Below are 25373 nucleotides of genomic sequence, written 5' to 3' on the forward strand. Positions count from 1 at the left end.
ATATTGGCTTGGAACAAAAAATATTTTTGTTATTCCCATTTATTACAAGTTCTATTATATTTCGTCTATAATTAGTGTTAGTACTATAAATCTGTCAATTACTACAATTTCAATTTACGATAGTTTTTTTGATTATTTAATAGTTGTATTTTTAGCCGTTTTAAAAATTAATTATATGATGGAAACAAATTATTGATTTAATTGATTAATTTTTACGTTGTAATTAATAATCTAAATAATCAATAATAAACAATATCCAGATTGTTTATTAATTATTAAAGATTACGAAGTAAGTGACAAAGATGACGAACTATTGAAATGATCAAGGTACATATATGTATATATATATATATATATATATATATTACACATTTCATGTCTGTAAGTATAGAGACCAAAAATTTCTGAAACTCGTATTCTTATAGATCAATAAAAATGGCATTTACTTTATGGTCACTTTACGAAGCTACTCTGTTATGTTTAAATGCTATTTGTGTGCTAAACGAAGAAAGATTTCTTGTTAAAAGTAGGTAAACTTTGTTATATTTTATTTTATAGGTTAGATTATTTTAGTTATGATAATTTAGTGGCATTATAATTTAATGTAGTAAGTGTAATAAAATAATTATTATTAATCATGTATATGTAAATATATTAATAGATTATATGTATTTTAATTTTTTTTATTATAATTAATTTTGGAGTACTTGTTATATCTTTATCTTTTTTATAGTTGGATGGGCCTCATGGCAAAACGTACAAGGATTTGGTGAACCACCTACAGTTAAATCACAGATGTTAAACCTTATTAGATCTGTAAGAACAGTTGCGAAAGGTGTGCTTTATTACTTTATATAGAATAATTGATAGTTATTTTAATAATTACCAATATATATATAAATATATATATATATATTTATTTATTTATTTATTTTATTTTCAGTTCCATTAATAGCTCTTAATATTTTAACAATAATTGTGAAGATGGTTCTCGGTTGAAAAAAGAAATCATGTATACAGCTACTTCAACGTTATTGCTAAATTAAAAATTAGCTATCACAGCTGTTTATATAATCAAATCATACATATATATATATATATATATATATATATATATGTTTACTTTTTATATTATTTTTTACATTAAAAATTAAATCATTATAATAGACAGAAACATTTTATTGTAAATGTAAGAATAGGTGTAAACATATTTGTAAAATTACCAAAATAAATTAATGCACAGGAAAGAAGAAAATAAATGATCATCGTGATGAAAGATGCAAACAGTAACAAAAAAACTATGATTTGAATTTTCAAGATTTCATCCATATGTTATATTAATTCAAGCTAAATACATAGCGAAATTTTACGATATATTTTACTTTCGAATGAACAAATGTCTATTTATACTCCATATAATTAGACGCTTCTGTATCTTCGTTAAAAGATATACTGTAATCTATGATAAATTAGATCAGTGAGATATCTCTCTGTGTACCGTGAGAAAATTTTTGAAGCTGAATGATAGCCGAATTCGTAAGATCTCCTTTCACTTTTTTAAGTATGCCAATTATTGTATATATGTTAAGCAAAGTATATCAATATTTCGTAAATTGCTCGCGTTGTATTTTTGGCTTAAATGTTGTTATTTTTGTAGACTTTATATAAATTCTTTATGTTAGATACATCGAAATAGTCGTTACATTTGCATTATGTTCCTTTAGATAAAACGAACATATTACTTTTTACTGTCTTATACATTGCTATTAAAAACATGGTTAAGAAATCGTCGTCTTTAAATATCTTAGTTTTTTTTATAAAATTAAATTAAAATAATGTATTAGATTTTAATGTATAAGATGTAGAATCATCTATCTTATAAATTTGGAATTTTTAACATATAATTTTTTTGTAATTTATGAAGATGAAATTTTTTAATATAAATTTTTTTTTTAAATTATACGAAATATAAATGTTATCATCGAATAAATGAATCTACAAAATTTTATACTTCGTTAACTAATACAATAGAACATTCTTTCTTGATCAGTCTAAAAAATAATTTGCTACTAATGAATCTAACGGAAATGTATAAACAAAGTTGTTGTGAATGCACTCGTTTCATAAATCAACGTTTTTCTAACTACGAATTAATCTGCTTCTTCTATAGCATTTTTCCTTTGCGTGTCGCGTATGTGACTTTTTCTATAAGCTCTGTTATTGTTCATACATTTCTTGCAAACCCGAAGAATACAAGGTAAATATATAAACATATAACGTACCAAAGAAAATGATATTCGATTCTTATTAAATATAAATCATTGTAAAGAAGAAATAATGTTTGATAATTAACTTAATATAATAGAATAATAAAATAATAAGTATCAAATGACGTGGTCTAAATCGGTAAATCGTTAAATAGTCGATTAGTAATTATGATGAAAAGTATGATGCGTAATACACGAGTTTAGAGATTATCTAAAAGTCTTGCAAAATTCTGGCAGACTCTCACAATTACTCTTCGACTCGCTTCGTTTCTTCGAGCAAAAAGATTCACTACTTTCCCTGAAAAACGAACATTAATACATTTTTCTTTGTTTTTAAACAAGAAATATAATCTTTTCGAGATGTATTACGTGTTCAAAAATATAAAATAAACAAAATATCGATGACTTATATGAATATTGTAATTAGAATAACCAAAGTTTGATTGTGAAAGTTAAACTTGTGGAACTATAAGATTGATTTCTATTACATACATATGTCTCTCTTTGTTAGATCTGAAATTTAAAAAAGATCACTTGGCTAGCTGGTTCGCTCGTGAAAAGACAGGAAGAGCTTTCACTCTTTAGTAAGAAGGTTAAAAATAGAGAGATGCGCGCTAGAAATAAGGGAAATTCGGAAGAGATCGTTTTCTCCTTTTCGATGTCCTTTCGGCGAGTATTTAATTGACCTATAATAAACTTCCAATTAAAGTGTCTTACGTTAACGACACATCGTTTTAATGGATGTACTGTACTCTGTGCCTGGAGAGCGTAAAAACCGATGACGTAATTTGATCTAAGGAATGATGAAACTATAGTCATTACGCTAGCACCGAGGTGGTTCTAACTAGACTACCTCATCGAGGATACCTCTTCGAGGAGCCTTTTGCTTGTGGCAAAAGTTGTCGGTGAAGTGGGACGTTACAAATAAGGAAGAAAGCGAGTAACGCGGACGTCCTTCTTCCCAATATGTCTTCTTCTTCTTCTTCTCCCCTTGACTCTCCTCTATAATTCTGCATTATTAGCCACAGGATGTTCGTTCGAGAATTCATCCACTTTCGAATCCTAACCGGCCTCATCGCGCAAGAATTTACGTCACGAGAAGAAAGAGAAAAAGACTCTTCCGAGTTACTTGTCCGAACGTTTCTCGAGTGAAAGGAGAAAGGCGGTTTTATCGTATAAAAAAAGTGAGGGTCTTTAAATCGAAGAGAAATATGCGTAAACGCGTCAATAATCAGATATTGCAACGAGGATTAACGTCCCCGCGATGTTGCCGATCAATAAAGAAGAGAGAAACCTGTCTCTCTCCTTAAACGAATGTAGTGAATGGATAAGGGTTTTATCCGACAGCTTATGTAACAACACAGAGAGATAGAGAATTCTTTTTTAACGGTGGCGACGTTTTTTTATTTTTTTCTATAAAAAAGCCTTTATACAAGTACAAAAATGCGTGGTTAAAGAATAGCATTTAAAAACGTAGAAAAATAGTGTGTATTCGTGGCTTCGTGTGATACGTGTTGCTCGAGAAGGACCATGTCGCACGTCAAATTTTTCTTTATCGATATTTCGTCGTTATTTTTCTTATTTTTTTGCTATCTGGCCCGTGATTTTTCCAATATTTTTTCTAAGATAATGTTTCGTTAGGGAATCTCTTCGAGATCTCATAACCTCGACCCCTATTCCGTTTTTCTCTTATCATTCCCAACGAAATATTCGAAAGAGGTCATTGAGTTGCGTCATGGATACTTCGATTTTAAAAGAGTAATATAAAATTGTATTTACAGGGCGCAATATATGCACCAATCACGTCTTCGGTTTCGGCTATTTCTGGCCCTTTTCTCTTGCTTCTCCCGTTCACTTATGATTGAGTAAGAACTCTTGTCCTTATATCTTGGCACATGACGATGTGCGTTTACTCCGTTTTCGTTTTTATTTTGTTATTCCTATCCTCACCTTAGTTTCTTTTTTTTTATTCTGATTGTCATGTAAGACGACAAAAAAGTGAATTTTGATGTGAATTGTAACATCTTGTCTGATGTGCCTTGTTCGTTTGAGATCTAAATTGTTCTAATCTTCTTTCGAGAAAATTCTTTTTCGAATATTCTGACCTATTAAAGCTGCGATTTCTATGATCTTCAACGAGGCAAGATCGTAGAGATCTTTTGATTATGTCAATTTGCTTCTATATACTCTACTAACTACTACTATATATCGTATTTTTGAAATTCTATTTTGTATTGACGACATACATATATACATACGATCTCTATTTCATTTTTACCTAAGTCAAAAATGTTGCATGCGCGGTATAACGTAATCCTCGCGGATAGTTGTTCGATGATGATAACGATAAGATCCTTGATCTTCCTAAGACGATTATTTCTTCTATATATTAATGACGACCGAGCTTTCTTTCGCACGACGATCTTTCGAGCATTCTAGAATGAAGGCTTCCCCTGGAAATCTTCGTTAGTCAACGATTTTGCGAGATCTTTTCTTTTTCCTTTCTTCTTCAAATTTTTTTTAGTCTTTTGAATATCATTATCATTGAATGGTGTATCTTCAAGATGTTGATAGACGACGTTATGTTCATTCTTAAATTATTAACTCGAAAGATAGTCGCTTTTGTTTTCCTGCTTTATATTTCACCTCTCTCTCTTCCTTTTTTATTGGCGACGACCGCTTTAGAAAGGTGCACCGTAGCTGCCGCTTGGCCTGCTGGGTACTCCATAAGTTCCACTAGGACCACTTGGATATCCACCGCCATGTGTAACTTGATTAAATTGAGCTACCTGAATGGCTTGCCTAATACCTTCGAGATCAATGCCTACGACGCGAGTTTGGTAACTGGGTACACCGTAGCTAGAACTTGGTACTCCATATTGTGATGATGGAGCACCGTAACTCGAACTGGGTGCATATCCTCCACCACCGAATCCTCCAGTCTGTTGGGCTTGGAGTTCTTCCTTGAGAAGGATCTGACGGATTTGTTCGAGAAGGGCTCCGTCAACAGAAGCACCTTCGTTCGTTTGGTAGCCAGTGGATACCTGAGTGTATCCACCACCTCCACCACTCGAATAACCGCCTCCTCCACCTAGAGAGTAGCCGCCGCCACCACCACTTCCACTTGGTCTACTGTAACTATAGCCGGAAGAGATCGGTGGTTCGGCTAGGGCGAACCCTGCCAAACCGATAACTATACACTGTAAAAGAAAACAAACAAATATTTTTAGATTAGATTAAATTCCAAGTTATCAGATTTCTATAGAATTTCTATACTAATTTATGCTATCATGATCGAAGAGAAAATGCAACTCTGGCTAACTTGTTTTCGAAGTCACGTAATGTTGCAAGCGATTGCATCGAAGAAATCGATCGTCGATGGAATGGCTATCTTGTAATTCATGTTGAAACGACTTTCAAGATGCTTTGGAATCCCGATGCAATTCCCGATAGAATAATCGTCGCTAAATGTTTTCGTTTCTTCAACGGTGAAATCAATTTTATTAGAGATAGGTACAGTACAAGCATTTTGACTTTGATGGAAATTCGATTGACAGAATTAAGTAGGTATTTAAATCGCTACTCTTTTTCTCTTTTAATAAATAACTTTTAGAATAGTACACCGAATCACGAATATCTTATACTCGTTTCTCTTTTTTCTTTTTTGTTCGCACACTCCTTATTTTAGTCTCACCCCTTAACTTTTACTCTCTATGTCAAAAATTAGTGTGCTTACCGCGATCAAGGGATTCATGCCGGCTTCTACGATGCCGCTCGGTTCTGTGACTTCGTGGATGGTAGAACAGGGTCCTTTATACTCCCAGGAGAAGCAGGGGGATATGTGGGGCCCCCACGAAGAAGCGATGGGGCCTCTCGGGTGAGAGTAATTCAACGGTGAGACGATTCTCTAGTCATCTTCTTTCTCTCCTTCTCCTCGATACTTCTCTCTCTCTCTCTCTTTCTCTCTCTCTCTCTATCTCTCTCTCTCTCTCTCTCTCTCTCTTTCTCACTTTGTTCGACCGTTATTCCAGTGGTCTACGTGTAAAAGATTGGCCCTCGAATCTCTATTAAGAGATATACCTACGCGAGATTTGGTGAATATAAGAATTGTGAAATTTAGTCTGCTTCGTCGACTATAGTGAAATACAAGTTACAAGTTACGTCCTAGACCTAGACTCCGTATACCCAATATTCCATTACAATATCTATGAAACTTGGTATATCGATCATTGTGATCACTCTTGTAGTCTATACAAAATCGTGATTAATTTTAACAGACAAACGATTTTCGATTGTATCGATATATTATAGAAAATATTTCTTTTTGCAATAATTAATGTAATTACTTAGAGGATTTCGACGTACAATAATTAAAAAAATTTCTTTTTCGGCGAAGCATTCATAGACAGTTTACATAACGAATCTCTCGTTATTTGCTCAGGGTCTTCAATGATTTCGAAAGAATTTAATACCGCAATGCCTTATGTAAAAACGTTTTATGAATACCTATTACAAGTGGACAAGTGAACATGGTAAATGGACAAGTGGACCCGTTCTTTTGGTTTCGTCTCGCATACGATATACGTATGACCCATCTAAAATTCGAATATGATTACTAAGATATTGGGCAAAATGCAAACAACGTGGTTAAAAATTCCAATACATTCAACGCTTTTACATCAGATTCTTTGAATCTGCAATTTCGAATGATCACTGGATAGCAGTTGTATTATTTCTAAAACGGAATTATTTTATATATCTATGACATAATCATAATTCGCAATTTGAAGAATTCGTATGAATTTCTATCGGTCGTTCATCTTTCTATTTCCCCAGTTTCTCATCCTGCATATTCTTTCTCTCTTTCTCGTACACATTTTCATAGGAAAAGACGTTTTCATTTCGAATCACAACTTCCAGTTATGATCCGATCGGTAATGGTACAACTAAACGAGAGGGAAATCGCTTTCTTCCATGAGAAATTAATTATCTGAGTTGTGACCCTTTGACCCACTTCTTGATATACATCGACCTCGTGTTTTCTTTTTTTTTGTTCTTTCCTTCTGATCTTTCACATTCTATATTCTTTCCCTCATTTTTTTATCAACCTTTTTTTATTCCTCATAATCCACTGTAGCCCAATTTTATACTTAAATCGTAAATGTTTATCTCGACCTCATATGTATGTATGTCTGTGCTTACATATGTGTGACCTCGAAAAGACTCATGAAATTTTGTACGATCGCTTTCACGTGTCGACGTCGTATAAGAAGATAAAAAAATAAAGAAAAAATAAAGAAAAAATAAATAAAAAGAACAGCAAGCGAACAAGGACGCTCAACAATTTTCATTTTTTTTACTTCTTCTCATTCTTCGTAGATTTTTAGATATATCATTTTCTTTTCTTTTTTCTTTTTTCTTTTTACGTTCGATTCTCGGCACCAGGAAATTTCGATTTCTTCCAGTGACAAGCACTTTACTTAGCAAATGCCTCAGAAAACTCTGAGCTGCCTCCTAGCCACGAGAAGGTGCCATGTGCTGTATCTGAGTTTCTCGAATACTGACGTTACGGGGTTGCGGAAAGAAGGTCGGGGGAAGGAAGGGGATCCGTGTGCTCGAGGCTTCACTTTCGCTCGGCCATAAGCTTCTTGCTCGTATCATCTTCTTCCTCCTCACTCTCTCTCTCTTTCTCTCTTTGTCTCTCTCTCCCTCTCTTCCTCCCCCTCTCTCTTTCTCTCTCTCTCTCTTTCTCCTTATTTTTTCCCTCTCTCTATATATTTTTCTCTTTTCTTTTGCGTGTAAGTTTTTCTTTGATCCTGTGAAATCTTTCCTGCCGGATGTAGGATATAATAACGTGTGAAAAGTGTCTCGTATGAATCTTCTCCCTTAATTCAAAGATACATATATATAGATAAATATATACGCGTTTTGCGTTAGCTCTGAATATTTTCATCCTGGACGTGAACGTTACTTTCTTTTAGTGCGATCCTAATTACCTTGAGTAATTTCCAGCCTTGATAAAAGTAGCTCATTACATTGTTGAAAGTTTGTTATAATATTTAAAATACCTTTGTAATTGAAAGTAGTATAAAAATATTTCTACAAAATTGTTTAGATATTTATTACTGAAGAGCTAATTTGACAATTAAAATTCTTTTATAAATTATTTTTCATAGGATGCAAGGATGTTTACATAATACTGATTGAATTAGATTTGTGTACGTCGTCCATCGTGGTGCTGAGATATCGTTTCGAGAAAACAAGAGTGAAGAGAAAGATCTAATACGTTAAGGCCAAAAGTGAAAGGTGAAAGGGAAGACACAAGATGATGCGTAATCGAAGATTCACGTTGAAATAATATAAATTTATCGATTTTCTATCATACAATATATGATTGTAGATTAAAAATTAATCAAAAAAGTATTTATAAATCCATTTATATCATGAGTTAATGTTTGACGAAAACTTTTATAGTATTCTCAACGATTCGTATTTGCGATTTTTAGTAAAGAGCTCCACGTTGGCACGACTGCCACTGAACTTATAAAACTACAGTGTGCTATTAGTAGTGGAGTATCTCCTCTCGTATTAGTATGCTAATGCGAATCTACTCGACGAAAATAAATATTTGCGACAGATCTTAGATTTTATCCCTCTTTGATAGATATATCTACAAATTACAATTATTAGGTAATTAATTAAATTCATATAGTTTTTCAATATTTTAAGAGCAATGTTTTTTTTTGTTTCTTCAAATTCTTTGTTTTTTATATTTATCGATATATTTTTTAAATAACAAAGTTCGAAGAGCAGTATATGAGAAAGATTGGATTGTTAAAGACATTCTTGTCTTTCGATTAGGCAATCGTTTAACAACCTCTGCATGTCGTAGCCGCCCGCATTAGAAACCGGCTACTAGGCAGAAGATCGCATATAGTAGTTTCTCTAAGAGTCTTAGCCGAGAGATAGAATTATACGAATGAAACGTCAAGTATATAAATATGTACGTACATATATATATATATATGCGAATGTGATATCGTGACTTTTACGATCGATTATAATTAACTTCGAAACGCCAAAATTCAAAAGAACAATCAACGTTACGTTAACGTAATCAAAAGTGGAAATGGTAACGTTACAATATTAACTCGTGTAGTGAACGTTATTCCATTCCATTCCCCTCCTAATCATCTTAGCACCGTTTCAAATCTCAGCACTTTCTTTTCCGTTTCAAAACTCATTTGGTGCGCGCTTGCTGCCATCGTATCGATGCGATGCCTCGTACTTCCTTCGTGTGAACGATATTTCATATATCTCTGTATAGGGATCGGTAGTGTAGAGAAGAGTAGCTTACGACGTTACGGAAATTACACAATCTTAACGATCCGCGTAATGCCAAAGCTATAGAGGATTAGGATTTACAAAGATTCGTAGTTTCTATATTTATAACGTTGCTTTGTATAAATCGATGTTAGATTTATCGGTTTAACAAGATTTTCTCTTCGGTTAAGTGAAATCTGTAAAGTCGAAATTCTCCGATTAAATAACTACAACAAAGTTACTTTCTTTTAATCGATGAGAAATAAGCATTTTTCTTATTTCCTTGTTTGTTGCTAGTATTTTTAGTTATTCGTTCGTAGTTTGGCAAAAAATTTTCGTAAGAAGATTTTGCCAATAGAAGGTACTTTCCGTTACGATGAGCAAGCTTTGATCACCTCAAGAGCAACAGTGACCGAGATTTACCTGTTACCTTCGTTTCTCATTGATTCACTTTCTTCAAGACGATGCGGAGAAACGACCTTTGCAGAGGTCACTGATACTACATTCGAATTTCATCGCCACGATCATCTTTCCAGAATATCAGCCACACGTTCGTTGTTTCAAGACCGTTCTGTTCTCCGTTACCTCCTTCTTTTGACACAGTAAAGGCACGCATACTGATGTACTATCTGTAAATTAGACTCATCAGAATATAACAGTTTAGACATTTATAACGTGTGAATGTACAATATAATATTAACAAATTAGAAATAAAAAGAGAAAGATTAGAATATTGATTATCATAGTTAGTTATTATGTTAATGAAAAATAAAAACTCTATTACATAAATTTATATTAACTCTGAGAAAATAATACATCGTTAATTTATAACGACATTAAGCTCTTTATCTTTAAAATAAATATTTATCGTAAAAATACATGATGTTGATAATTATACTTGCGTGATATTCTTTATTTTATGTAAGTAATTAATCAATATGAATATATACTAGCTCATATGGCATTTCCACGTTAGTGAATAAGAAGCTTCGGCTTTATTTAATGTTTCTAGAAAGGTGATGACCTGGGTCGCTCTCACGCGTTTGTCTCTCAACTGTTCACTTCCGGTAGTGAAAGGCGTCTGCGTTTGCGATTGCTGTATATTATACTTACGGTAGTCCTCAACTGTATGGGACATACATCTGCTCAGACAACTAACAGAGAATGTTTGTTTCAAAAATGTTTCAAAAATATTTGTTTTCTAATCTTTACCCTAATTTAAGGTTTTTGTGAAAATCCTTTTTTTAGGAACAATCGATTTTTCCGTTGTATTGTTTTTCATACGAGAAAAGCACTGGATCATCTATTTACGTTATATGGATTGTACATTATTATTTTTTATTTATTTCTATAATTTTGGGGGAAGAGAATATGATATTTTTTCGATTATATTCGAAAAAGGAAAAAAATGAAATCGGGAAGAAACGATTATATTCGCGTCACGGTCGACTTTGTAATTCTAATAGTAGAAATTTCTAAACCATCTTAAGTTCTTGCCAACTCACACGTCTTTTTAAACGTTGCCACAACGCAAGCTTGCGCAATTTTTGTTCCACAAATTCAATAGATTTACATATTATTTAAAAGATGTACATAGAACGATGAACGATAGTAATACGTATTGCGATCGTTGCATAACGTGTTTATAAGCGATATGTAAATTTTATTAAACGACGACGCAAAAGCGAATACGCCATAACTTAAATTTAAATAGATCGTTTTCAAGACTTTATTTGTATCATGTTAAAAAAGAAAAAAGTATCTCTTAAAATTTTCTTCAGTTTCCTTCTTTTCAAAGCATAATAGAGTTTTTCTTAAAATTTTATCTTAAATGATTTTGATCAATTTTTTATATCATATAAACAAGTTTTATCAGTAACTTTGTAAGATATATAATATGAAATTTATTTTTACTCCGATAATTTCAACGCAATCAATCACAGCTTATCTATAATTAAGTTTTTTTTTGTTATCTCTGATTAAGTGGAAACAGGAAAATAGTAGAAATACCATTGAAACATTATATTACGTATTAAGAAAATGTCTTTTGATTATTACATTATTTACATAAGAATAATGTATAAATAGAACCTAAACAAATGCTAACTTAATTACAAACTTTCCGAAATAATGTTTAAATATTATCTTACAATTAGTTAACCATGATATATTCTTATGCAATAAATGCAATGAAACCAAAATCTTACATCCCAAAATATATAAAAATCTTCCAAGATTTTCCCTTTGAGGAATTTGAATGTAGATCGCTATCTACATTTCAAAGAGATAAGATTGTAAGCTAAACTTAAAAATTCAACGGAGAAGAATCTTATATAACGATATAACTGTACATACGATTATCGATAGAGAGAATAATCTTATTATAAATCCTTTCTCGTAAAAACTAATATATATATATATATATATATATATATACACATTAATTAGTAATATATATATATATATATATATATATATATATATATATATATATTATTGTATATATATATACATATATGTATATATATATATACATATATATATACATATATATATATATATATATACATATATATATATATATATATATATATATATTAGTATATATGTAATTTACAAGTGATCGATTAATATTTGTTTTGTTTACTTATCTAAGTCATAAATCGTTGATATTTTGTATTTTTTCTTCTATAGATCATTAAAATAATCAATGATTATTTCCTTCTATGACATTCATCATCGCCTTTGACAGTTTCTTATATTCGGTAACGGTTTGTTCTTGCATTTCTTGGTCCATTCATTCCAAGCTTTGAATCCATCCATGTTAGAAATTTTTTTAGCGCAAACTATGTCATCCTGTATGTCGTCGTTGGCAAAATCTTCACAACGTTTATTACAAATACCACCGATGCGACCACGTGTACACCATTTGCTACTGCTGATTTGAAATATACCGTAGTAATAGTTGGATGCACCTTTTGGACCAGTGATGAGCTGAGTATTCATACCACTTTCGTTCTTCATCAGGCAAATCCAATTACTCATGAATGTTCTTGAGATGCCACCACGTTGAAGTTCACGCATGGCTTCACATTCGTTTAGAATTTTAGCCTTCGTTAAAATACCAAAAGATAATAGTAAAATGATCAACCTCATCGAAATCTTTGTTTGTAATCCGTATTCCATTTTGTTCTTTTTGTCTTCGATGACAAAACCAGTTTTTTAGTTGGCCTGGAGAGACAACGCACACTGACGGGTATTCAGACGTAAATGTTTCTGGTTTGAATGTCAGTCCGACGATCTACCGACAACGATAGGCACTGACCTCGAGCTTGAGCGATAAGCTTTTTAATGTAATTATTGCGAATGACGACGGTCATTCTTATATTTTACTCTTTCAATATTTTTATTTCTTTTGAAGTATTCGATGCTCAACGAGGAAAATTTTGGAATAGAAATATAAACAAATATAATCTATGAATAAATAAATAAGTAAATATATATATATATATATATATACACATACATACATCAAAGTTTCATTGGACTAATGGTTCATGAAATAATTTTACATTTCAAATTAGGCATTATTGTTATTATGGTCTCTTTTAACATGGTCTTAATACAGCATAATACTTTTACAATTGTATAATTTATACAAATGTTTATGCGAAGTTCATACGAAGAAACAGATAAAATACTATATTATGTTTTTTATTTACAACTTCTATATATTTGTCCGCTTATTTGCTTTTTGATAAGCTTCATTATATGTTTATTTCTGAGGTTATTTATCCGTAAGGTGACTTTCACGATACTTATGAATGAGGCCGATCATACTTTTTAACGATCAGACTATGACAGTTGTCAACGATTGCAACATTTTAAAAACAGTTTGTGAAAGTATTGAGTGCGAAAAAACATTATGAATTATAAATTGTGTTAAAGTATGACATTTAATAACAGCATATAAAGCAAATTATGTGCTTTTGCTGTCAAGTTTTTAAAATAAATTATGGAAAATTGAAACATAAGAGCGGAGAGACAATCCTATGTTGTATAAAAAATACATTTTCATTTATATAAATCTATTTAACGTAGATTTACTTAAAATATTTATGTATTTATTTTTCAGTATAGCGATTTGATAACATAATGTATATTAACATAGAAAATATATTATTATATAGTATCATAATAATATTATGTAGTATATATTACTTATATGATAATAATTTGTGACACTATAATTAAATAAAAGCACAATAATATCACAATTATTTGTTGAGATAATGAATGCATTTGTAAAGCGATCGCACATTCAGGTGCACTTATTATTAGTCATGAGTATTATCATCATACATATTGTCTTTGTAATTTTGTATTTCTTCATAGTTCATGTACATCTATAAATGTAAGATCTCTATAAGAGTTCTATGGATGGAACATCACTATTTATTTATTGTCAAATTCTGATTATTTTATAGTTCCGTTCTTTGATGATACTAGTATTAACTTATGTTTGTAACAAACATTATGATCTAATGGTACGGTAAAATTTTACTGTTTTTTTTACATATACGTATAAAAATAACTTTGAAAATTATATATTACGCATAATAATGGCATTTACATGTAAATGTATAATAAAATGTAAAATATTTGGCGTAAATAATAAATTAAAAAAAAGAAACAACTAAATTAATGTGTATGTACACTTAAAACAGTGAATAGAACACATTATCTTGAAATAATATATATATAAATTATTTTTATATATATTATTCGTTTTTGTAATTTTTGGCTTATTAGTATCAAGATCTAGCCTTCGTTAATTTTAATCGTCTTTCCTTGGCAAATTTTAAGTATTCAGGATTTTCATAAATAATTTTAGCGAGTGTTTCGAGTCCTGCATAAGTGTCAGCCTTAGTACCCATACACATTGATAATTGCGTATCAGAGAGTTCTTTGCCACACTCGACATCATGGAACACATGAATCAAATTTCTATCAGCTGCTCTAAAAACTTCTATCTTTGACTTAACGACCTTCTCAAAAAATACTACATCTTCTTTACCCCAACCTCGAATCGATAAATCAAACCCACCAACGACATCATAGTCTTTTTTATATAATGATACAATACCAAAACCAAATTGCCTCCAATAACCAGCAATTTCCGTAATAACATATTTGTCATGTTTCTTTGAACTTTCATAAACGATCTTTGGATCGTATTCACTAAAAACTATAGGAAAATAAATTTGCCTATTCATTAATGTATTTAATCGTATACGATATAGAGCAGAACTTGTAAAAACGATATCTACGTCAATGAAGAATAATAAATCTTCGTCTTTCATTTTAGTAACTCCTTCGTGAAGAGCATTAGCCCTTGCAAATTCTCCAGAACCTAAAATTACGTCAATACTAGCACTGCGATATTTGTACTTCAATTGTTCAATTAAATCTATCGTTTTGTTCAAAGAATCCTCTATTTTATGTTGATATAATACTACCAATAATTCTGTTTTTTCACCACTCGTTAAGCACACTTCTTCGTAATTTTGTAAAAATCTTTGAAATACTTCGTATCGTCCGGACAAGGGTAATATGAAATGTATGATTTTTTCTTGTATAGTATTCACATTTTTACGAGATTTGAAATTTAAATCTAGGAATTTCCTATGTAAAATATTTTGTACAGATCTTTCTTCGTTTTCTTGATCATCTTTCTTAAATCCTTCATCATATATCACTTCTCGTATTTCTAATCCTATAAAGATAATTTTTTAATAATTATCAATTATAATTGTAGATATTAAATTAATAAATTAACTATTTAATGAATATTTAATACCGGTAAAATGTTGATGAAGATAAATATGTCTTCTAACTGGCAAAGTGACTTTTTTGCCTCTATATTTACGATAGACCAAAAGTAGATCTAAAATTGTGTCAGCGCCATAGGAGTTCACTCTTCTGTAACCATAAAGAGCAGATCGTTCGTCGACTACCCGACCACGTTGTCTCGAGCAGGCATTTATAGAAGCCATTACTTCCCTAGTAATATCCTCCAAACCCTCTTTAATGTCACTGTGGATTCGTCTTCTAGGATTGAAATCGCTCAAGCTATATTCCGACTTTGAAATGAAATCCCAAGGGATGACTTCGTCGCTTATAGTTGGTTTAAAGGTACGAATTCCAAGGGGAACACCTAACATATAAAATCAGTTTTTAAAAAATGGAATGTCATCTTTAGTATACTTTCTAAAATATTATTAAAATATGCAATATAAGTAAATTATATTATATATTTTTATACATGTAAAAAATAAATAAGTAATTCATAAGAAAAATAAATCATAAGTAGTCTACAGAAATTGTAGCCAATAAAAGCAGATTCGATGAAAGCAATAATCGAAGATCATTTCACTCGATAAGCTGCGACAGACCATATCGCATTTCTTTTCTTTCTAGTCGCGTCAGACTAACAATCAGTTTGCATAGAGTAATCATGCAAAGTGGATCTATTAATAATGCGTACGTGTGCGTGATGAAATACAATCGTTCTTGAAATGATTGTCTTAATTGAATTACAGATATCTGCCTGGTTAAAGAACGCTTTCAAGGCTGTTTTAAAGTAATGACTTTACTGAAGATTTAATATACATGACAAATATTAAATGTACTTTTTGATTTATTCCGAATATTTTCTTCTTTTTTCTGTTTTCTTTCAAATATGAAAGAGAATACAAATTTACCTAATATTTCCGTGTCACCAGGATAATTCTCGGAATAAGGGTTGACAGGGAAGAGCGATACAGCATCAGCCAATTGGTAATTTCTCAAGTGATCGAGATTAATACTCAATTCTTTTGTCATCGTATAGATATCTCTTTGCAACTTAATTTTTTCTTGTTGCAAGTCTTGTACTTTTAATCCCTAAAAAAAGATAATCATATATTTTTTAATAAATACATACTTTCTGTCTCAGAGTTAAAATTCATTGTTATAATTAAATGCAGACCCTCATATAATTATGAAGTCTGTACATGTATGGAGAAGTTTTTATAGGATGTAAAGTAATGGCACGATGTACTTCCTTTCTCTTGAGATTACCCGTAAACGCCTGATCTCCACTGCTATTATGATAAAGGATTGATTGCATCTGTAATATAGAATATATAGATATAATTACAAATATTATAAATGTTTCGCTTTTAAATTTCCCGACACTATTGAGAAATGACTGTATTTATTTAACTTTCAAGATATTAAGATCGAAAAGAATAACTCGATACGGTTACTGGGTTAGCAGGGTACGATTCGCTTGTACTTAACGACTAACATCCTCATCTGTGCATTGTACCTTCCGAGTTAACTCAATGATAGCGTACCCCGTATATGATGCAGATGCGTGGCATATGTATTTAAGCCAGAGGTAGTATGTATAGTACATTCTATGTACGTAGTATTATGTTATTTTCTGTCTCCATTAAATTATTACGAACTTGCGTGTTCTCAAACCTGATCCAGCATATGGAAGATTGCTATTTCCTGGTCTATATTACGAGCTTACCGCTATAACGATTATTGTATTGTTCTTTACAATTTGCACATTTTTGGATTATTGTTACTATTGTATTATTGCGATTATTATATTATTATTATTTGGATTATTAATGATGTTTCGCTTTACATTCACAATAAAAAAAAAAGAAAAAAAAATACAAGATTTTCTGAAAAGAATAGAAATTAATCGGACTCGTCTTCTATTTGATCGTTTAACATTTTTAATGTAAGAATAAACGTATTTTTTGTCGCAACGAGATATAAGCATACAATTTAATGAGATTCGAATTTGCATTGGCCAACAAATTATTCGTAGTATATACTACGAATATGTACACACGTGCGGTTAGCACATATGCCAGAGATTAAACAAAAAGAAGGGAGACCGACAAAAATAGATAGTGCTGTGTATAAAAAAGTCAGCAGTTATGCCAAGAAACGAAAAAATGAAAATAGTCTGTAGGCCTTATCAAATTTAGTTTCAGATAGTTGCTTAAAACTAAGAGATTATTATCATTAGTGAAATCAAAGATAAATACGTATATAATAGGGTGATTGTAAAAATTCATAGCCTTTTTTATTTGTTTTTTATTTTTCATTTTAAAATGTGTTTCATATTAAAAATGAAATTAATTCATAAAAAAAAAAAAAAAAAAAAAAAAAAAAAAAAAAAAAAAAAAAAAAAAAACCCGACGAATTTTTCAAGCGCCCCTTATATATACGCACACACACATACACAATAGTATATAAATATTTGATAATATTAATAAAATACTCATAAGTATTAGAAATTTCAATGAAATTCTTATTGCGTGAAGTTCGTACATTAGAAAAACTAGTGAAATGACTCAGTGACATATTTATAATATGAGAATGAATCAATTTACCCAAAATAATTCGAATATATTTTATGTAATCGTTTATATTGTATTCCGCATTGAATATGCTTGGCATAGTCGAAAATAGTTTAACACAAACAGGAAAATCTAAGCTGCTTAGAAATATATTATAAAAAACAAAAATTGATTTGTTTTTTTTTTTTTCATAATTTTATTTCGGTAAAAACGAATATAGTACGTACCTAAACATTTTCGCAGTTTTATCGAGAGAGATAAGGAAAGAATAGATAAAGTTTATCGAAAGTTATAGCTTGCTTTTATATATGAAGAAGAAATTACCTCATAGCTCCAAGTGCAAGGAATCCCAGCATACTTTTGAACACATCTACCCAACTCGACGTCCTCATGAGTGGTGTAAAGATGTTGTAAGCAATACTTGATATGAGGAACTATTCTTCTAAGCGTTTCTTTCGAAAGAATAACACCGGGGCCACCCATGCAAAAGTTTTCATCATATTCAAGAGATAATAATCCAAACTCCTCGGAATTACCTCTACCAGCTTGTCCAATATACATAGGTTTCCTTGAATCGATGGACCTAAGAAAACTCTCTAAACGATCGGTTCTAACATAAACGTCATCGTCCGCTCTGAAAAACCATTCGAAGCGGTCGCCATAATGGTTCCACATGTATTGCAACATCATGAAGGATTTCTTCTGTGGTGGATAACTATCGTCGACTCGGGGAAGCGGTACCAATGGTAGATCAGGACAATTTCCTGGCACGATTGAACTTTCCGACGAGAAAAAGGCTATTTTACCTGGTAATTCTTTACCCCAAGTCTCGTAAACTGCTTTAGCTCTCGTTTCGAGATATTTCTTTGCTGTCATAACACCGACAAAGACCAGACTATCGGAAGAACTGTTAATACGTTCATCATCCGACAATTTTGGCATATTTCGTACCGTCGGTTCTAGTATCAAACTGCTCAGTGTAGGAGAAACTATCGAGAATGATGAGGATGATGGCCAACCAGATCGCTGAAGATTGTTTGACACGAGTATCCGATAACCACCGATCAGAAGGCCACACACGAGACCCACTGTCAGGCCCAGAACGGCACTGGCCAGGCCACGTCTCTTGCGCATCGCTGAACGATACGTCACCTCTCCCATTCACTCTCTTCCGGGATTTGTCTAGTTCCGTCTTGGCTCATTATCGTTCTCCTCCACGTTGTCGATCTTCGTTTGGCTACCGCTTTTGGATGATTCCGCCCCTCTTTCGACGAGCCCATTGTCAATTTTACTTCTAAAAACAAAAGAATAAAATAATAATTATACGAACGCAGCTGATTAACAATATATGGAGATAAGAATCATTTTCAATCTAATTACGAAGCCTATACATGAAGATTTTATAGCTAATTAATTACTATCTCTATAATTACCGATATAATCAATGTTCTCGTACCTGTTAATTTCTATATATATGTAAATTGCAATAAGTAGAAAAATATGGTGACTATCTTTAATTAAAAGTTATAATTGTTTTTATAACAGTATTTATTGATTGTTCATATATAATAATGACTATTTAAGCACCGTTTTTGTCATCCTTTTGTAGTACGAATTTTCACCCTGATAAACTGATAAACTTGCGTAACAACAAATATTGGCTAGCTTATTCTCTAATAATTTTTAACGATTTTTTGTTAGATCTTCTATATGTAGAAATAATTTACTATTTTTCAAGATCACATCTTTTGTCACATGTTCATTGTGACACCGCATAAAGAGAATTAGAAATAGGTACATAATCTGGGTAAACGTGTGATCAGCAACAAAACTAACAGAATCAATTAAAAACAGTATACGGAACGGAGAGAAGAACCGGTTTGAACCGAAAGTCAGACCCTCGACAGAGTCAAGCCTACCTCGAGATAAGACGATGTCGTGTCTATAGGTTTTGTGCTAATACCTCCAAGTATACATACATACATATGTACGTAAATTGACAATGCAATTATCGTGCTTCTTTTACCAAGAACCGATAAAGCTTGCCAAGAAAGAATTTTATATCGAACGAGACATGGTTCAACTTTTAAGAAAAACGAATTAACTTTGGAGATAATCTAGACTTAGAAAAAACAATGTTGATATTAACAATATTTAAACGATCAACAAATGTTTCAACAATCGTTCGATATTATCGATTAAAATTTTAAAATGCTTCAATATTTGTGAACGTTACATTCTAACGATAGTTAAAAGATAAATTATTATCTACTCTATCCAACTAGTCTCTACATTAATTTGGATACATTTGGCAAAGCACATAATCCAGTTTTATGAAATGTTTCTAAAAGACAGTAACGATTGTTCGAAGATAGATTATGATTTGCATTTTTGTATATATTTTATGAAATACGTAACTCGATTTTACGAAATATTCGTTCTACTTTCCTACCTTGAAGTTATCGAGGATTCCAGGGAGACAGTGAACACATTAGAATTATATCCGTAACTCATGATTTAAAAAAAATATTTTTTGGATTTCGAAGAGGAAAATAAGGAAATGAAAAGAAGTATTACTACCCCAAAAAAAAATTGATATATTGGAGCACTTGATGAAATTCACAATAGTTCGATCTTGTCGGATATTTTAACGTTGAAACGAGCATCTCAACGAAAGGCGATCGACTGGTTTAGTCATACGGTGGCCAGCTTATTAGGAGGCACCGTCGTCAGTATTTTTTGTTTTCCTACCGTTCCTCCGTCGCTATTGGACGCGTCTACGGCTTGTATGCCGAACGAAATCTCGGAACAGCACGATTCTTATGGAAATGAACTTCGAGCCGACTACCTGCTCCTTACACAGAATATGTTCGAAGTGAGTATATCAATGATTTTTGTAGATATTGCAAATAGATATTTTAGAAAAGATGTTGAAGATTCCAATTAAAATAAAAAAATTTTTCTGAAAAACACAATAAAAATTTCATATATCAGGCAAAGCCCTAATTGAACGACGTTTATGAATGAAAATAATTATTTTGTTTGTCTTTATATATAAAAATTACGAATTTAATGATTAACAAAAATTTCTAGATACATACATTTGTATAGATCACTTTGGACCCCGTTGGATAGTAAAATTGTCTGAAGGAGTGGCTCAAGATAATCTTCTACGCACGACTACGAACAAAGACTAGCTGTTAATTGTTACCACGGACGACGAAAGCAAGCTCGTCGATGGCCTAACGCGGAATCGTCCGAGCAGAGTTATGCTACTGCCCGAAGATTGTTCGAATAGCAAACAGAATGAAGAAACGTTTGTCTTCTTTGATTGAACGACTGTTGACATGGATGATCGTCGCTTGATTTTTCTAAGCGATGAATGCTTCACGGTTCACAGAGCTGTTCTTCTTTTATGCTTCATTAAATTTATGAATGCTTTTGAGAATAGGAGCCTTCTGTCGAACTAAGAAGTCTGGCTTTGATAAAACTTCTTTGTATTCTAAATAAAATCTCAAATAATTCCAATTTATTTATTTATAATATGTTTATGTATAACACTATATAAACTTAATAAATTTTAATTGTGACCACATATCGTGCAATGTAAACTAAGTATAAGGTTAATTAGAAAATCCAGATTAACTTGGAGTACGTTTCTGGAATGACAGAACCGCAATTTTTTTCTTTCATCGAACAGGACATAATATTAAGATTTATGAACCACACGTGATTTGTTCAAGTCGTGAATTACTCTTTCTACATAAACTACTCGACATTCGAAATAATCATATTTTTAAACAAAATGACTAAAATCAATTAAAACAACAAAAACTTATGATATACGAATAAATCGAAAATATTTATTGGAACAAATAATAAATAATTATCGTTAATGACAAAAGTGAGAAAGAAAAAACTCACGTTTTAGTCAAAAACGTACGTAGTAGTCAAATTAGTTCGATGTTTGATAATACGATAAATATTACGAGCGAATCCATATAAGTGAGAATTTGCACGTTAAAAGAATATACCGTGGTGAAGTTACCCTGGCTCATGCTTGCAAGGAGAGCTCGAGTACTCGTACGTAGTAGAAACTGGTCGCGTGTGAGAATCGCGGTAGAACAACGAACACATACTACGAACAGGATGCCACCACGATCATGACTGAACGAACGGGACGAGATTGTCCGTCCCCAACCGGCGGCGGTTGGCCGTTAACAAGCTAAAAACGAGTAGGGATGGAGAAGTACGAGAAAAGCCGAAAACCTACATGGTTCGTCTTAATCTGTTGAAAACCGATAAGTTACGAAGAAAGTCATTTATCTTCAAAGAACTATGTTGAGGAATGATATTTGAAAATGATTATTTGAAAACTTTTAATAGGGTTTGTCATATGTATTTTGAAGAACGAAACCTTCCTATACTTTTTTTCATCCCAAATTATATAAAAAACTAAAATATTTAATTAATTATTATTACGAATTAATAATAATAAAGAATAATTATTATACTCTCTAAAAAGCTCTTCACTTTTACTAAATTAATTTATAATATACTATTGCGTTTGAAAGTTTGAGAGTTAAAAGCCCGGAGGCTTTTTACCTTGTCCCTGACCTCGGCAACCTTGAAATCTTCGAAAGTCCTTAATCACCTTTTTGACCTTCTTCGGTCGATGATCGAAGAGTTGTGTTACCGTTAGACAGATCATTCGACGTTTTATACATTTACATTCTAAGCGTTACCGCTTCGAGGTTAGGAAGATTTTTATAGATTCTATACTTATTATTTTATGTGCTGCTTCATAGTATGATACAAATAAACTATTTATCTTATAATTCTATAAAAAATAAGTAATATTCGTAATAGTATAATAATTTTTGATAGAATAGATAATTGATGATTAAAGGTTAATTTTCGACAAACTTTATATCGTTATAATGATAGAAAATTAATTTGTTTAAATATTTTTTGGAAACTAGATAGAGTATTTTTCAATTCACAGTCACTATGTACATTCTTATAAAAATGTACAATATGATAGCCACTTATATGGACACAATAGGCCGTAAATGGGAGCCTATTAAAGACACGTGTGTACCGTGTAAAAATAACTGTCGGTTATAAATGCATCCGTGCATTTGAATTAAATATATAATTTTCTGAGTCTGTGTTCACAATACACATACATGATTAAACATGTACATCAATAAATATTGCAATTACGAGCTACGGAGTAAGAATAGTGCAAAACATTATGCTATAGTTCTGCGTCCGTAAAGCAGGAACTTCCGTCGAAATGAGAAGTGAATTGAACAACCTTTACGCTTCGTAAATTTCACATTATCTTTCATTGGTTTCGCTCAATTCTCGATCGAGCGAGATATGAGGATATTAAGATTGACGAACCAGTAATAGGAATATTGATTTGAAAAATATTTAAATCTAAGAAAAGAAATTTTTGAAATAACAAACGTTTTTTTTTCATTTTTACGTTAAACAAGTTATACAATGAAATATAACAAGTACACAATAAAATTTAAGAGAAAAGGAATTAACATTAATATTATGATTTTTTCATCCACAATAAAGTGGATGAAACACACAAATAAAGTGGATGACCACAGATTATTAACATTTATATTCAATTGAATATTTATGTAAATCAATTTATAGGCCTTGAATGTAGTTAAATTGTGAACAAAATAAAAATAATTCAAAAATATTTTCTATGTTAGGTAATAAAATACAAATTATTTTATAAACTGTATGTTAGTAAGATGTTCACTGTTCGATTCCCAAGTTTAGAATAAGTATACTTCGGAACACGTTTGTTTGTACTTACCACGTAAAGTTAACAGGTCGGCAAATATGAAACTTACGTGTATACATACAATTCCACACTTTCCAAAGACGAAAGAAACAGGAGTATTAACCTTATTTATTGCCTTTAATGCATCTTATATTCAAACTGCCGCGAGACCTTTCTCAAAATGGCGGGAATCAGCTAATGTGACGATAGATCGTTGAACCCAGGATAACTACGTCATTCAAATAACATATTTATTTTTCTATTAACGGTATTCATTCGAACACTGTAAGAATATCATGTTTTATAAAAAAAATCTAAGAAGGCTAATGTTAAATTTCATTCACGAATTTAACATCGTTTCGATAAATAACAGTAATTTTAACAGTATTGTAAATATTGTAAGTAACTAAACACATAGAAATTATAACATTGGCTTAACTTTGTAGTTATTAAAATGACTAAAAAATATAAAATTTATTAATAAATACCTAACAAGTATATTAGCATAAAAATAATTAAAAATAATGCAAGTTATAGGTTAAAGTGCAAGTTATAGATAAAAAAAATTTTTATACGAATGTAATTAAATATTGTTAAAGGGGCACCGGAAATAATTAGTTCGTTCCTGAGAACATCGGTCATTGCGCTGCTGATTTGACTAGTGACCAAGACGGAAGTGACGCGCGTCGCTTCGTTACGTTTACATTCTGTTCTCGACGTCGCGTTCATTGTGGGGAGCCATTACCCTTGTCCGCGCTAAAGCATCGTGCCATATTCCCATTCGCACCCTAAAACTAACAGCATTCTAGTAGTTTTAAGTGAAATATTATGAGAGTGAAGACCGAAATGGACGACGACGAAAAGGGGTAAGTAGAAAATAAAATGTACATAATCGAATGTAATTTCATTGTCGAAAGCCGCGTACCATGACCATAGGGTTTATTGCGTGAGAACTCCATTTGCGCATCGTGGCCAATTCTTTCGATGCTTTTTCAATCGGCTATTTTTTTTTTTTATGAATTTCGAGAAAAATATTTTCTCATGCACATTACATCGAGATTTTGTTTTCGCGCATCTTTGTTTTAATATCATACATCGTGTGCTACGACAAAATCTTTCCTGTTTAACTTTTTTCTCTCCTTGCATCATGAAGTATAAGCGAGCAAAAAACGAAAGTCCCTTGGCTATCACACCTCGAGGCCGTTTTGTTAACGCCAGCACATATGCCGTTCGTTTTCTCTGACCGGCTTCGTCCAGTACACCAAATTTCGCTCTTTCGGCAGATCTTTACATGCATATATGCGCGCGTTGATTTTCTCTTCCTTATAATTTTTTTTTTTTATACTAACGTTTTATGAAATTACACTAACCAGAACATTGACAAGATTGCAGTTTTCATTTTATATGAAATTTTTTTTTCTAATCTTTTATTCTTTTCTATTGCTAATGCATGCACAATTATGCATATCGTTATAAATTTTGTGACCAATTTTTTATTTTTGCAGAAAATATGAATTTGTTAATATATCCGTTCGCAATTAT

The 25373-nt window shown here is 31.5% G+C and overlaps 5 protein-coding genes across 21 annotated transcripts in view; 2 read left to right on the forward strand and 3 right to left on the reverse strand.

The window, feature by feature from the left end:
- Nucleotides 1–340: 340 nt before the first annotated feature.
- On the forward strand, nt 341–1374 carry LOC124432811 (immediate early response 3-interacting protein 1). Its single transcript, XM_046982075.1, has 3 exons — nt 341–526; nt 734–835; nt 944–1374. The coding sequence occupies exons 1-3, from the start codon at nt 436–438 to the stop codon at nt 997–999; spliced, it is 249 nt and encodes an 82-aa protein (XP_046838031.1). The 5' UTR covers nt 341–435; the 3' UTR covers nt 1000–1374.
- A 2269-nt stretch (nt 1375–3643) lies between these two features.
- On the reverse strand, nt 3644–10147 carry LOC124432809 (glycine-rich cell wall structural protein 2). Of its 3 annotated transcripts, none has more exons than XM_046982072.1 (3): nt 10014–10147; nt 6004–6347; nt 3644–5467 (listed from the first exon to the last, which is right to left on the reverse strand). In XM_046982072.1, exons 2-3 carry the CDS (start codon nt 6019–6021, stop codon nt 4949–4951), a joined length of 537 nt encoding a protein of 178 aa, XP_046838028.1. In that variant the 5' UTR covers nt 6022–6347; nt 10014–10147; the 3' UTR covers nt 3644–4948. The 3 variants fall into 3 exon arrangements, with proteins under 3 accessions (XP_046838028.1, XP_046838027.1, XP_046838026.1); XM_046982071.1 differs by lacking the exon at nt 10014–10147 and adding an exon at nt 6774–7524; XM_046982070.1 differs by lacking the exon at nt 10014–10147 and having other exon boundaries at nt 6004–7524.
- On the reverse strand, nt 9682–12950 carry LOC124432810 (lysozyme c-1-like). Its single transcript, XM_046982073.1, has 2 exons — nt 12238–12950; nt 9682–10215 (listed from the first exon to the last, which is right to left on the reverse strand). Exon 1 carries the CDS (start codon nt 12774–12776, stop codon nt 12327–12329), a length of 450 nt encoding a protein of 149 aa, XP_046838029.1. The 5' UTR covers nt 12777–12950; the 3' UTR covers nt 9682–10215; nt 12238–12326.
- Nucleotides 12951–13163: 213 nt separating this feature from the next.
- On the reverse strand, nt 13164–24014 carry LOC124432808 (chondroitin sulfate synthase 1). Of its 8 annotated transcripts, none has more exons than XM_046982067.1 (6): nt 23902–24014; nt 18344–19313; nt 16621–16761; nt 16355–16535; nt 15451–15807; nt 13164–15366 (listed from the first exon to the last, which is right to left on the reverse strand). In XM_046982067.1, the coding sequence occupies exons 2-6, from the start codon at nt 19178–19180 to the stop codon at nt 14405–14407; spliced, it is 2478 nt and encodes an 825-aa protein (XP_046838023.1). In that variant the 5' UTR covers nt 19181–19313; nt 23902–24014; the 3' UTR covers nt 13164–14404. The 8 variants fall into 8 exon arrangements, with proteins under 8 accessions (XP_046838023.1, XP_046838024.1, XP_046838022.1 ...); XM_046982068.1 differs by lacking the exon at nt 23902–24014 and adding an exon at nt 23865–23888; XM_046982066.1 differs by lacking the exon at nt 23902–24014 and adding an exon at nt 22625–22903.
- Nucleotides 24015–24530: 516 nt separating this feature from the next.
- Nucleotides 24531–25373, forward strand: part of LOC124423147 (heterogeneous nuclear ribonucleoprotein 27C-like) — a 50345-nt gene continuing 49502 nt past the window's right edge. For all 8 annotated transcript variants that reach the window (XM_046960640.1, XM_046960621.1, XM_046960611.1 and 5 more), the window contains exon 1: nt 24531–24697. In XM_046960640.1, the coding sequence (XP_046816596.1) occupies nt 24660–24697 (38 nt within the window). In that variant the 5' untranslated portion in view covers nt 24531–24659. The remainder of the gene's footprint in view (nt 24698–25373) is intronic.

The sequence above is a fragment of the Vespa crabro genome, chromosome 1 (assembly GCF_910589235.1).
Source record: "Vespa crabro chromosome 1, iyVesCrab1.2, whole genome shotgun sequence".
NCBI lineage: Eukaryota > Metazoa > Arthropoda > Insecta > Hymenoptera > Vespidae > Vespa > Vespa crabro.

Coding starts and splice junctions, on each gene's coding strand:
- LOC124432808 (XM_046982067.1), bottom strand. CDS start 19,180: ATGGGAGAGGTGACGTATCGTTCAGCGATGCGCAAGAGACGTGGCCTG. Junction 16,536..16,620: donor GACTTCATAATTATATGAGG/GTCTGCATTTAA, acceptor ATCTTTTTTTAG/GGATTAAAAGTACAAGACTT. Junction 15,808..16,354: donor TGGTGACACGGAAATATTAG/GTAAATTTGTAT, acceptor TTTATATGTTAG/GTGTTCCCCTTGGAATTCGT.
- LOC124432811 (XM_046982075.1), top strand. CDS start 436: ATGGCATTTACTTTATGGTCACTTTACGAAGCTACTCTGTTATGTTTA. Junction 527..733: donor AGAAAGATTTCTTGTTAAAA/GTAGGTAAACTT, acceptor TCTTTTTTATAG/TTGGATGGGCCTCATGGCAA. Junction 836..943: donor TGTAAGAACAGTTGCGAAAG/GTGTGCTTTATT, acceptor TTTTATTTTCAG/TTCCATTAATAGCTCTTAAT.
- LOC124432810 (XM_046982073.1), bottom strand. CDS start 12,776: ATGGAATACGGATTACAAACAAAGATTTCGATGAGGTTGATCATTTTA.